The 15,320-nt window shown below is 37.3% G+C and overlaps 1 protein-coding gene across 1 annotated transcript; it reads left to right on the forward strand.

Moving 5' to 3' along the window:
* Positions 1-4,335: 4,335 nt before the first annotated feature.
* Positions 4,336-6,663, forward strand: LOC126832148 (adhesion G-protein coupled receptor G6-like). Its single transcript, XM_056103454.1, has 4 exons — positions 4,336-4,592; positions 4,929-4,998; positions 5,515-5,702; positions 6,422-6,663. Exons 1-4 carry the CDS (start codon positions 4,361-4,363, stop codon positions 6,637-6,639), a joined length of 708 nt encoding a protein of 235 aa, XP_055959429.1. The 5' UTR covers positions 4,336-4,360; the 3' UTR covers positions 6,640-6,663.
* Positions 6,664-15,320: the final 8,657 nt, after the last annotated feature.

Below are 15,320 nucleotides of genomic sequence, written 5' to 3' on the forward strand. Positions count from 1 at the left end.
CCTGAATCCTGCGTGTTAAAACCTGAATCCTGCGTGTTAAAACCTGAATCCTGCGTGTAAATTAGTAGGTGGTTACATAGTACTACTATGATGCATTTAGAATTAGTGTAGACTGGTATGATTTAAACATAATAAAATGATTAATACATTGAAATAATATTCCATTCATTAATTTGACGATTGTTATATTAGCCAAGTTGTTGATACGAATCTTCTCTTGAAACACAGATGTCGAAGAACCTTTTCTTATGCTTTAAAACTGTTAATTTTATCTGTGGGCACTGGGTATAAGAAATACTTGTATATGTTCTGCAAGTAAAATCTAGAGTGGACCAAATATCATTATTGGATGTAACGTTAAAACAGATTTTACTGTATATTTTCTTCCAGGGAGCCATTAATTTTATCAACATTATCAACAATATACAAAATTCTAAAGAACAAGTTGTCACAGAAGCAAATGAGAAAGTCAACATTTCAAACAAGTAAATGAGTATATATTAAAGAGGTATTATATAAAAGCTAAGGCTACCTTTTGCAGGTCGATATTTTGGCTTCAAATGTTATATAAACTATTACTGAAGCAGTTATTAACATGACAAGCCTATAATAATCAACTCTCTAGGTCATTCGGTGGCTCAGATTTTAAGTACATTAGAAAACTTCGACATTTTAATGATTTAATTTACAAACGGAGAAGCGAGGCTAAGTCTCTAATAACCAGTACTGTAATTTCGATAATAAACAATCGATGCCAAATATTGTCACACATCAAACAGTAGTGTATGTATAGAAAAACTATTACTTTTGTTTCTCTATATTTCAGACTGATTGCTAGCTTAGATGAACTCGAACTGAGAATTCCCATAGATGAGGATGATAGCCATTTTAGATTAGTAACCAATAAAACAGTAGTAGAAGTTTGGAATCTGACCAAACTAAAGAGAAACCCTGTAATTGGTCTGTCGGTAAATGGTGGGGATTCTGATCCAGTAGATATATTTGAAAACAGTACCCAATCGTCACTGTACAAAGAAATTCAACCCATTTACAAAACAAGGACTGTTGGGATTATGTTAAATAAACAGTTTGTTAGAAGTATAATAGAAGGTAGAGTTTATAGATGAGTTTTATCAAACTGGATATCTGGTGTTAAGTCTTGATCATTTAGTACTAGATTTGTTTATTGATTAATTGGGTTTATTCACATTGCTATTTTTAGTCTTGTTTTATTTATTCCAGAGAAGAATAGAAGTGATATACGACTATCTATGCATGTATTCAATTCCAGTAATCTTTTTATCACTGATAATAATGGTACAGTTAATAGTAAAGTTATATCAGCTACATTAACTATAGATAAAACACGTGTTGTAACTTTAAATGGTTCATTTGTCACCACAGTTTTCTTTCCACAAAAAGTAAGTTTTAATTTATTATATATTGGGTAATTTCTGGTTGTTGTCCTGAGGTTACCACTAGTATTTAAAACCCAGGTTTAGAATATCATTACAGTACAATGGGTAGCTTAATTTTTTCTAGAACACGTAATAACACTTCCTAAACTCCAAGTTAAAACTATCTCCTAAGCTAGCAATAAGAAATTTAAGGGGTATCATGTTATACGTTTGTGTTACGACACTTAAGTGTTTTCTTAGAGGATTAACAGTTTCAAATTAACAGTCAATAAATGACGTTTGCTTTTATGTGATTTGACTTGTGTGTGAGTTCTGCGAAACAGATTATGCCTACATGACACAAGACACCGGGATTCTGTATATACAGACTACTAGGTTTGTTCAACATGGCTTGATTATCTACCTAATATTAATTAGACGATACAACGTCGTCAAAAGTAGTTAATACTCGCCGGACATTAAGGAATTACCTCCCTCCGTTGCACTCATGTGATTTTAAAATAAATCTGAGATATTTAGATGGACGTTAATCAGGCTCTATTGCTAAATGTCCTACTGTATGTAGAGCAGTGTCTGGTAATTTGATCCAATTAGTTTAATGTTTATGGATTGTGATATTTATATTATCTTGATGAAACTCATAATCTATTGTAGCCTATACACGATCCTGTTTCTTGTTTTTTATTCCAGGTTTTACCAGATAAATATCGAGAGAAATACAGTCGTTGTGTATTTTGGGATTTTAGTTTAAATAATTCGCGTGGTGGTTGGTCGAATGACGGTTGTCATTATGTGAACACAACAAAAGAGCGAGACGTCTGTGTTTGTGATCATTTAACAAACTTTGCTGTTCTTTTGGTAAGAAACTTTTAAACAGTGTGTTTTATTACCTCCCTTTTGAGAAATATGAAGGATATTTATTACTTCGAAAACGCAATATATGACGTTTTATCAGATGAAATGAAATGGGGTTTGACGTCCTCCTGTGCTGCTCCCACTGGGCCAATGAAGACAGGCATACGCCATACAGTGTGCTATGAGGGAAATTTTGCCCGGGCAGCGGCACTATGGCTTACGCTTATATCGAATTCCAACTGGCAAGGATCTTTTACGTGCACGTCAATGTATACACCGTACCTCGGTTTTTGGTACCATCCGAACTACTAGACATCTGTCCAGCACGCAATCTCCTAACGTTTAATGATAACAATTCTAACTAGGCCATTTGTGTTTGAATGCGTTGGATGCAATACTTGACGGTACAGCAAATGGATACCCTGAACTGTGATTACATTTAATACAAGGATACTTTGATATAATATTGCTTATAATTAGAATTATAAAAGGATTTTTATTAGTTTCATTATGTTTTTCTTTTCAAATATACAATATACCGATAATATACATTGTGTTCTACATTTATATCAAAACATTTTCGTAATAAATATGGCGAACTTACATTCTCTGTGTATATCCAGTTTAGAGGTGAACACGTTACTAAGATGCAGATTCCAAGATGGGTGGTGGGGAGGGGGGTTGTGTGTGTGTGTGGGGGGGGGGGTCGGAGGGTGTTTACCTTAGTTATTTGTAATCATCTGTTTATGCAGACGAGGATGATTTTCCATTTGCTGTTGTTTATACAATATAATTATAAATCATGTCAGTGGTAGGATTTATTTATATAAGTTATTGGTTCCTGAATATTAATATAGCCGCTACATTATAATAATTCAAAGATTCACTTTAGGTTTTCTAATAATCTGATTTAACCCAATGTCTTACAGATCGTCAACCAGTGTTACGGTCGTTGATATTTAACCACATGCAGTTGTATCACGTTAGCTTTCGTATAATTATTACTTACTACATAATGGTGTACGATATTGGTATTGTTAAAATTGTAAATTGTACTTCGCCTGATATGATAACAAATATATCTGATCAAGAAATGGGTCGACGCTGTTCGACAAAAGTCAAAGGCTTAGCGAATTGTAGTGCGGACGACATGTAACTTGGTATTCGTTCTGTTTTCATATGACGTTACAATTCTAAGATGGCGAGGAGTTACATCTTATTTAACTTTCTTTCAGGATTATTATGGTCAAGATCATTTGGTACAAGCAAGTCATCAGCATGCTCTAACTATTATCACCCGTATTGGATTAAGCCTTTCTATCATTGGATTAGGATTAACAGTTTTAACCTTTCTGGTCTATAAGTATGTTTATTTTAATCTTTCGTGTATCGAATTAGAAATACATAAAACAAATTGCAGTAAAATATGTCACATTAAATTTTATTTTTTCTAACATAGAACATATTTAAAATTATGTATACTGACTTTAAGGGCACTCAATAATGAAGCACCATAATATATTCAAGATCTGCCCACTCCATACAAATCCAACGAGAGCTTAAGATCGCAGAACAAGTCATTATTTTAGTGATTTGTGCTGCCATACGGCAACAGACGAAATGATCTTTACACTTTGCAGCATCTTTTCTCTAGACTTTTCTACTCTTAGACATCAAAAAATCAATTCTATTTGACCAAAATAAATAACAACATAACCAGACAAACTTTAAAGGCATAAAGGATTGTTTGTGATATACAAATTCTATGTTGATTGATATGTTGATTTCTAGACACTGACACAATCAACAACATTGGTGTTCTATAATAATTGGTCACAAGATCTATAAATAGTTCATGTTTATAAAAGAAATCCAATAGACTACAGTATCTTTATAATAAAACAACCCAAGGTGAACCAGTTTGACGCGGGGAGGTTTTATTAATCAAACCCTGTTTGAATAATTGTTGCTGAATTTGGGGAGGGGTTATTTTCTGGCCCAATATTGATACAAGGTTTGGGAATATACTATCGTGGCTATTCAATTTATTTTCCAGAACACTACGAGAAAGTCAACCACATCAAGTCATGTTTAATTTAGCATTAGCCCTGTTGTTTTCGTGGATCGTATTTTTGACGGGAATGAAGCAGACTGGTAATCACGTGGGTTGTATTGTTGTAGCGGTCTTGTTACATTATTTCATAATGGCGTCCTTCATGTGGATGTTAGTGGAAGGCATATTACAATATTTTCTGTTTGTAAAAGTTCTAGGAACTTATGTAAGAAAGTTTATGCTTAAGGCAACAATTCTAGCCTGGGGTAAGAAAATATAACCAATCAACTACATTATATCTATCTTTGGTGACACAAATTGAATATGGAATTTAAAAAACTTGGATTATGGGAGAAAAAGTATCGAAGTTTCATACCTTGACATGTACCAGTAATCCAACACAATTTGTGTAGGGAACGACATAGTAAGTGCAGGAGGACCGCACTACAAACAAAACAAAACCGACAAGATAAACTAGTGTAGCAAGATATCTTCAATATTCTAACATTATAAATTATCTGTGAAGCAAGCTAAAGATACCTTTAGTATTTTAACATTATAAATAATTTTTGTAGAAATCTAACAATATTTATATATGACAGGTTTACCAGTTCTACCAGTTGTGATCATGTTATCTATTGATGTAGAATTGTATAACGGTGGTGAAACATAGTAAGTATTTATAATGATGTAGAACGATGATAACATAATTCAGGTGTTTTTCCCAGCTAGATGTATATTTAATGATCAGTATCAACTCTTACACTAAACTACACGCAGGGATCCATCTACGTCATACTTCGAGATAATGTTCTCAGGCGGAGCTAGCTGTAGACAGGCAGCCTAAGTTTGGGATGCTCTTACACAAAGTGAATTTCCATTGTTTGGACATAGTGTTGATGATACGTTAAATCTATTTTGTTTTGTAAATGAAATTAAATGAAATGGGGTTTAACGTTCCACTGTCCTGGCCCGACTGGACTAATGAAGGGGACATGCGTCGTGTAGTGTGCTATGATGATAATTTTACCCGGACAGCGGCGCTTCGGCCTACTCTTATATCGAATTCCAACTTCCGAGGGTTATTTTACGTGACGTTTACACTGGACCTCGGTTTTTCCTGCCATCCGAAACAACTTGGGTCTTGAAATAATATATATATGTAAATTACCTCCCCTTATATTCCAGTTGTTGGATGGGACTACAGGGATTGTATTATGGTTTTGCTCTACCTCTTGGTTTGATTATATTGGCTAATATTATCATCTATATCATGGTCACGCGCAGTATCTGTAGCAGAAAAAATCTCAACACCACAGACCTACAACACTCAGTTGCCAACACCAGAGCTTCGTTCTGCTGTTTCATTTATTTAGGTGAGTTGAAATTTTGAAATCTATACTTGACAGAAACAAAAACAAAGCCAAATGTTATTTGGATACTATCAAAAAACAAATCCACATTTTAATGTTATTTGGATGATGTCAAAAACAGATGCCCTTGGGGGAATTAATGAATTTTATTGTACCTTGGGTAAATAGAATATCTCACAAAAGTAGAATGCTTACATGAAGACACATTTGACCATATCGGGTGTTTTTTAAAGCGCGTTGCATTCAAACTACTTCCATTGACAAACATTGTCAACTATTACAAATTCTCCCGTTCGTTCGATGGGTTTGATGTCCACCTTCACCCACCCTCGTTCTACTCCACTATACCCTGGATTCACCAATACAGTATTCACGTATACAAATTATCCGCTTTTGATCGTAGCTTGATTCTACGAACCAATTATAAACCAGTCCTAGCCTCATTGTTTACGTTTATAACAATATGGCGGCTTGTTCGCTCGATTATTATAAAGTTATCACGAAAATTTATATAAAAGAAGTGACGTGCACACAAAATGGTGTCCTAGAACAAGATGTCAGTGACAAGTCATTATCAAGCGTAATGGTCGATAAAAATAGCACAATCACCACGGGCAGATAATTTGAACGGAATGGGACAGCTGGGGATACCGAGGATGGACATCACCGAGGTTGATATTTCAGATCAGGATCTATATTCATATCTTTCTTTTATATTTTAGGATTAACCTGGGTTTTTGGATTTTTGGCAATATCAGATGCTCGTCTGGCGTTTCAGTACATCTTCACAGTACTCAACTCTCTACAAGGCTTTCTGATATTTATACTATTCACTGCCAGAGATAAGAAAGTCAGAGATTACTGGAAACAACGTTGCTGTTCCTACAAAACCTGCAGGAGAAGAGCACCAAATCCTTCAAACACCACCACTTCTTTATAAGGGTGATTTTCAATTTAACTGATATCAGACAAATGTCGTCAATTGCCAAAATAGCGATATTTAACAGATAAAAATATAAAGAAATTAAATCCAATAAAATTAATCAAAAGGTTATGTGAAATATTAAAGTAGTTAAGCCTCTAATTCAATATCATCCAAAGTCATTCACAATGAAAACACGTATTATTTGTCTATTTAAATCAACATTGATGTTGCGATCTTATGGGGAAAAGATGGGCCTCTAATATCCAAAATTGAAAACAAAATAAACCATTTACCATTGGAACATGAATCGTGTACCATAATGCGTTTCAGCGCCATTTGTAACAAGGAACTTGAAGAATGAGGCTAGATATATTCAACAAGTTATGTCAAACGGTGACGACATATTCTTATCTGGAGAGCATACGTAATAGATACTATCGGTGTAGAGATTTCCGTTCGATAGAGACGTCTGAATGTAAATCAGTTTATATACATTCATACTACAGTATTATATGCGTTGCGACCGATTTGTGTCAATTTCTAGGTCCCAAATATCAGTTATTTAGCTCCTTTAATGAATCCATAAATTCTTTCGATCCTTGGATGCAATATAATTTATCATCACAATCCATAAATTCATTAAATGGATATATATCATCACAATCCATAAATTCATATCACATTCATCGTAGATCCAAGCATTCAATATTATGTATCATCACAATTCTTAAGTATTGGCGACAGTAGATACACGAATACAATGTAAATATAATCACTATCCAACCGGGACGGATTGGGGCCTGGAACCGGCCAGGGGTCCCGTGTCGGAGCGGCCCCTTTTAAAGACCGTGGAGCCTGGACGGGGTGGGGGTGTGTCTGGTGGCTCTCCCCCTGGACAATTTTGAAAAATGAACCCCAAATATGCGATTTGGTGGCATATCTGATTATAATCTCTGTCAAATAATATATCTCATAAATCGATTAATTTAGGCCTAAACCCTGACCAGCAAGTAATTTACAACCATCAACCTGTGATGTCAAGGAATGTTTTAACACCAGCCTCAGGAAATCGTCTCGAACTCATATTCAGCCAGCAGACCAGCTATCATCACATTTTGCCGAGGCCTTAAAATTGAATATTTTTTGTGGGGAGTTACGAACCATCGGCAGACGTTTCTGGCGTATCCCCACAAACTGGGTGCAGGTGACTTAATAATTAGTAAATTTGCGGGCGACAGTGTCGGGTGAATCCGATGATATTTTCGGATGAAATTCGGAATCCCCATTGCAGGATTCCGAATTCCGGCCTACACCCAGCACACCCGGCCCAGAAAGTCTATTATACCAGCCCATTCCAGACTCCAGTGATGGCGTGGCGGCCCGTTAAAGCCACCGGCCACAAACGACATGATCACCATCGTTCCATGGCCGGTCCAATCCCCCCCCCCGCCATATAATGTTCAGCAAAAAAAGGTTTTTTTAGACGAATTGGACAAAATTATTTTTTTCATTTTTTGTCCGACCGGTCCTTCGGGCCGATGGCCCAATTCGCCCCTGCTATCCAGCAGTAGGTTATCTTAGATACACGAATACAATATATGTATCATTACAATCCAACAGTAGGCTATCGTAGATACACCAATACAAGTAAGGGTTATCGACTGAGACAGAGGGGTTTAAGTTAGATGAACACCCGAGCTCGTGCAGAGTTGTACACTGAGAACGCGCAGCGTTCGAAGTGTTCAATTGCACGAGCTCGGGTGTTCATCTAACTTGACCCCGAGGTCAAGGTCGATAACTCACTTACACACTGGATTCTTTATTTGTGTAAGAAGTTGAATGAATGAAAGAAAATGGGAGGATACGTGACGGAAGATTATCACGGACACTTTATCACTCAAAATCGCTTTACCAATTCGTCTGTAACAGGTATCAATACATTATTCTGCACGTCATATATTGTTGCTTACTCAGCAGATTGGAGAGGGGTCCATAACCTGAATATAGCCAGTTTATGTTTGTTTATTTACGATGCATACAAATCAGATCATTCCAATGTCAGGTTTTTGAAATACAATTTTAAGAAATTTAGATTGGTGTACCGATAAATGTATTTTATGCCTATTTGCTGATTTCGGGTTTTCGACAATTTTTTATACGCCCACATGTCATATATTGTCGTCGCCCCCGTCTGTCAGTCCACCCGTCTGTTGTCCACGCTCTGGAACGCTAAACGATTAAGGTCACTAGGAGAATAAGCCTATTGATTTTCAATGATTTCCGATAAAAAAATTTGTATACTAAATGCTAGTACAAGGCAGAACTGGAAGGCAAATAAGTCTGACTGCTAGGGCGACTTACATACTGTGGGCGTATGTGGGGAGAGAGAAATGGAGTTTAACGTCCACTCAACACAAACTAGGTCATTTCGGGACTAACATATGGTTTTTAATTTTATTTCAATAATTCGCTTGCGCGTAGGGGTCTTTAGCAGTGGGAGGAAACCGGAGGACTCGGAGAAAACCCACGATGTCTATTCTAATTAAAATAAATATTACATTATCCATTGGCCTGTTGTGAATTTTAAAAATAGATTGGCAGGCAACGAAACATACGCCCACAGAGAGAGGTAGAAATGGGGTTTAACGTCCACTCGACTCAAACTGGGTCATCTCGGGACTATCATGGTTCCATTTTATTTCAATAATTCGCTTGCGCGCATGTGTTTTTAGCAGGGGGGGGGGGTCGGAGGACCCGGAGAAAACGCACGAGGTTGGACGGGTGAACCTACTCCTTGTCACGTACAACCGGGGATTCGAAACCACGCGCCAGTTGACACAATGACAGGTCGTATGATACAGCACACACGTGCTAACCATTCGGCCATCCAACCCCCCGGCGAATGGTGGGGAGATTGGTTGGCTGAATGGTTAGTGCATGCGCGTTGCATCATAACGTCTGTCGTTGAGTCAAATGGCGTGGTTTCGATTCCCCGGTTGTACGTGACAATGGGTAGGTTCACCCGTCCAACCTCGTGCGTTTTCTCCGGGTCCTCCGCCCCCCCCCCCCCACTGCTAAAAACACATGCGCGCAAGCGAATTATTGAAATAAAATGGAACCATGATAGTCCCGAGATGACCCAGTTTGAGTCGAGTGGACGTTAAACCCCATTTCTACCTCTCTCTGTGGGCGTATGTTTCGTTGCCTGCCAATCTATTTTTAAAATCCACAACAGGCCAATGGATAATGTAATATTTATTTTAATTAGAATAGACATCGAAAGGGAACGATTAAAACTATCTAAAAAAAATGGCCAAACAGAACTTTATCCCAGTTCGCTAGGTTTTGTGTATTTGTTCATTATACTATAGGATGAGTTTTCTAGCTAATGTTACTATTTCACAAACTATAAATCATTGAAACAACATTTATTTATTGTTTTAACTATATGTATTTATCTTTTTTAATTAACACGATGTTTCTTGCTATTAATACTGTGGGTTGCACATGATGATAGTACCTCGCCGATACGAAGTCGGGGGGCGCTCTGTAATCACTAGTTCGAACGCTGGTTGTTTAGTAATTGGGTTTATTGTCGATTCAACTCATGTAAACAATACAGGACGGCTTACAAAATAGTCTACAACAAAATTTATATCTACAACACAGTAAACAACACAGGTGAAAATATACGGACGTCAGGCGCCCACCATCGTGCATCACCGCATGGCTTCTAATTTAGACCATAATAATCAGTTACGATGACAATAATACAGATAATTCAACCGGACACATGGATGCGGCGCTCATCGGCTGCATTCCGCGTTCTTCGTCTTTTTACACAAAATACTAATTTTGGGCATAACATACCGGCCCCTATCGAATGAATATGAAATACAAATTGACATGACCAAAATTTACAAGATTAACATGTACAACTAAAAATGCTTATTCTTCCCTGAGAATATAAAATTAATGTCTGCACTCAGTCTTGATAACTACACTCATAATGTATCTTAAATAATATAATCAATATTCAATATACATAATATCAAACTATAGAAACATTTATTTTAATCTTAAGATTCTATCTTTAATATCATCACTAAAGTATCAATTTGTAATTCTTAAGCCATAACTCAAAAGTTTATATTTCCACAGTTCTCAATGTTCTTAGTTCATGAATCACGACGTAATTCGCAAATACTGAATTTACAAACTACAGTTCACTTGATGCTGTACGACAGCTTTCTAAACAAATTCGATGGTGAATACGGAATTCACATATCGAAGTTATCTATTTCACAGTGTAATAAGCGAATGCGGAATTCACAAAATTACAGTTCTAGTTCTTAAGGGCAGGGTTCATGGTTTCTAGTGTAATGGCGAATACGGAATTCACAAATTACAGTTCACGGACATGAGCCTACTAAAATTCACATTTCACAGTGTAGCGGATACACACTAAAAACTTCAGTAAACTAACTTTCACAGTTCACGATTCACGGTGTAGCGGATACACACTAAAAACTTAAGTTACTAAATTTCAAAGTTCACGATTCACGGTGTAGCGGATACACACTAAAAACTTCAGTTACTAAATTTCAAATTTAGAATCTATCTCCATTTTCTTGTTCTAAGATTAAACATAACTTAGATATTGGTCTCACCAACGTTGTCGATTTTGTCTTTAATTTCACACTTCTAACATTACCATGTTTATCTTTATATGTTTCGATGATTAATCCAAGTAGCCATAAGCCTCGCGGAAGAGATTCATCTACAATTAAAGCTACATCACCATTCTGAAAATTCCTTAAAGGTTTAAGCCATTTCTGTCGGCGTTGGAGGAGGGGTAAATATTCCCTGGTCCACCTTTTCCAGAACAAATCTGAAAAAAATATTGCATTTGTCTCCATCTTCGGCGAGAATACTGATCCTCAGGAGAGAAAACACCACACGGAATAGTAGTTGAAGGCTGTAGCAACAACAAACTATGGGGAGTTATCACACTAAAAGCATTAATATCGTCTGAAACTTTAATTAAGGGTCTACTATTTACAACAGATTCAACTTCGCACATGAATGTCCTTAACTGCTCATCTGTTTGAGAGGTTTTGAGGAACTGTTCATTTAATAAGGATTGGAGAACTTTTCTAACAGTTCTGATTTGGCGCTCCCACACGCCTCCATGATGGGATGCCGCTGGTGGGTTAAAATGCCATTTAAAGCCACACTTAATTCCGAAGTTGTTTAGTTCAGTCAAATTTAAGTCCTTGATTGATGATCTCAATTCGTTGTTCGTACAACGAGATTTGTTCCATTATCGGAATATAAATCACTTATTGGTCCACGGCGTGCTATGAAACGACGCAAGGCACCAATGCACGAACTTGTATCTAACGCGTCACCTATCTCAATACGGATAGCACGAGAAGACATGCAGGTAAATAAAATACCGTATCTTTTCTTAAGGGATCTGCCACATTTCACTTGAAATGGTCCGAAATAATCTAGTCCAACTCTTGTAAATGCTGGCTCATCTGGTTTGACGCGGAAGGATGGCAAATCTGACATTTTATGCTCCCCTTGGCGCTTCTGATACTTTCTACAAAGTACACAGTTTCTGACTAATTTCTTGATTAAAACACCGCCTTTCACAATCCAAAACTTTTGACGAACATCAGCAAGGGTGTGGTTTTTTCCTTGGTGACCTACTTTTGAATGTGAATGTCTAACTATCAATAAAGTCACGTGCGCGTCTTTTGGCAAAATAATCGGGTGTTTCGCATTATGTGGTATCACAGCATTACAGAGTCTACCGCCTACTTTCATAAGCCCTTCATTAATTATTGGATCTAAATTTGCAATATTACTGTTACTCTTGACTATTTCACGATTCCTTAAGGCTCTCAATTCATTTGGAAATGACTGTTCTTGTACAAATTTCAAAATCACTGTTTCAGAAGTGTCCACTTCATCTACACTTAAATTTTTCTTCTTTAAAGAATCTGGAACTTCTAGATTTTTCGATCTAAGGCGAAGTATTTGTTTAAGACGGATCCACCAGGAAATAGATCGCTTTAGTCTTAACCAGTCTGAATAATAAGAAAGGAGTTTATCTACAGTTTCTACTGACTTATCAGGTTTCACAAAGCTTACAACTATTTCATTAGTGTCATCTGCTTTTATCGAAAGGTTTTCCGGCCAATCAGTGATCGGGCGATTCAGGAACTCGGGGGCTTTCAACCAGTTTCTAGTCACTAATTCACGAACACTAAGACTTCTTGATGCGTGATCAGCTGGGTTTTGAGCAGACGGAATGTAGCGCCACTGATCATCAGTCGAACCATCATGTATAATCGTGAGTCTATTCGCAACGAACACTTGATGTCTGGTTGTCTCGTTTCTGATGTACTTAAGAACTGTTTGACTATCAGTCCAGAAGAAACACTTGTTTATTGGAATGGAAAGTTCTCGTTGCAGCATGTTGTTGACTCTCACTATGGTTGTTGCTGCAGAAAGTTCAAGTTTTACTATCGTATGTAGATTGATCGGGGCCACCCTGGATCTGCCAATCAAGAATGATGTATGAATTACACCGGCTTCATTTTCTAGTCGTACATAAGTCACTGATCCATATCCGAGCTGGCTCGCGTCAGCAAAATGATGTAACTGTGTGCTAACAACAGCTCCAAAATCTTTAGGTTTAATACATCTTGAAAGTTTCACAGTTTCTAAATTCTTCAAATCATCAATCCACTTATTCCATTCGCGACAATGATGAAGAGGAATGGACTCATCCCAAGAAAGCTTCTCTCTGCATAATGCTTGTAGAATAATCTTGGCTTTCAGGATGAAAGGAGCAGCGATTCCAAAAGGGTCGTACACCGAGCTCATGATGGACAAAATATTGCGCTTTGTCGCTTTAGAATTCAAATTACTCATGTTGACACTAAATTCTATCATATCAGTTTCAACAGACCACTGTACGCCAAGAGCACGTTTAACAGAAAGACTGTCAGTATCGAAATCTAGATTCTTAAATCCTCTTTTCTAATGGAACGGTCTGAAGTAATTCTTTACTATTACTGATCCACTTAGTAAGGTTAAATCCGGCCTTTGACAGAATTTCGCAAAGTTCTTTTACAAGATTTACACTCTCTGTTACAGTAGGTAGGGATTTCAGAAAAACGTCTACCTAAAAGTTCTTTTCTATACAGCGGGTTACGTCTTGCCTATAAAGATGCTGATACTTTAAGGCAACTTTACGCAGCGTGTAATTAGAACAACTGGGGGAGCTGACAGCTCCAAAAAGATGTACCAACATTCTATATTCTGTTAAAGGTTGACTTAAGTCACTGTTGGGCCACCATAGAAATCTCAACATATCAATGTCTGATTTGTTCACACGGACCTGATAAAACATGGCTTCAATATCCGCCATGACAGCTATAAAATCCTCACGCCATCTTAAGAGGACTCCTAAAAGGGTGTTTGTAAGGTCGGGACCTTGCAGTAAAAGAGTATTCAAAGATATTCCATTAAAAGTAACAGGGCAGTTGAAGACAACTCTAACCTTGTTGGGTTTCTTTGGGTGTTACAGGATGGTGAGGAATGTACCATACCCTTCCATCGTTCCTGGCTAAATCTTTAGGCGGAATCTTCTCACAATAGTTCTTGTTCTTCAGGTTGTCCATGAAATCTGCATATTGTTCAAGTAATGAACTGTTCATCATCAGACGACGCTTTAGTCGAAAAGCATACATTTCGGCTTGTAGTTTATTGTTCGGAACAAGTTGGCTTGGATTCCGAAAAGGAAGTCTTGTTTCAAAATGACCATCTTTTAACACAGCAGATTGGCTCACAATTTGTACAAACTGTTTATCTTCAACAGACAAGTTCAGTGTGTTGTCACACAAACGTTCGCCAAATTCCAGGTTGAAATAAGGTTTGAACTGGTCTTCTAATCTAGCATCAAGACTACAAAAGTTAACTGTCACATGGTTCACTTCCACTTCTTTTATCTTGTTAAATCCATAGAACAGCCACCCAAGGGGCGACTTTATTCCATAGGGTTCACCTAATTTACCTGTTGCGAGTTCTAAGGGTGTGGTCGCAGCTGGCACGTTAATTCCAATCATGATGGAAACTTTAGGGATCTGAATTTCACGTACATCAGGAACAGAAATTCCATGAAAATGTTGATATTTTTCTATGTCATTCTGAGAAGGAGCATCAGACGCGGTAACGGGCATCTTGTATTGTAGGTAAGGTGACGGCAAGTCAATAAAATGAGTACCATTCAAGTCTCCAATTTGTAACACATCGGTCACATTTTCAGTCTTAACGGCTTGTTCACCGTTCAAAGTTTTCACGTTAAGGGTCACAGGTCTACACCGAACTTTCAAAGTGGTTATTATATCTGGTGTCACGAATTCTGCACTAGAACCATTATCAACAAATGCGTAAGTTGTCACGCTATCACCGGTTATCTTGGATCTTATACGTACAGGTGTAACAGTCATTAGTGGATCACCGTTAGAGGCAATTTCTGCACCACTGGTACTACATGTTACTGTCAAAGAACAACTGGAAGTCACATTAGCCTTCAGTAGGGTATCGTCATTTATGTTCTGTTGATGTCTTCTTTGATCATGGAGAATTGTGGGATGGGATCTCTGACACTTTGTGCA

Source organism: Patella vulgata, chromosome 9, assembly GCF_932274485.2.
Source record: "Patella vulgata chromosome 9, xgPatVulg1.2, whole genome shotgun sequence".
NCBI lineage: Eukaryota > Metazoa > Mollusca > Gastropoda > Patellidae > Patella > Patella vulgata.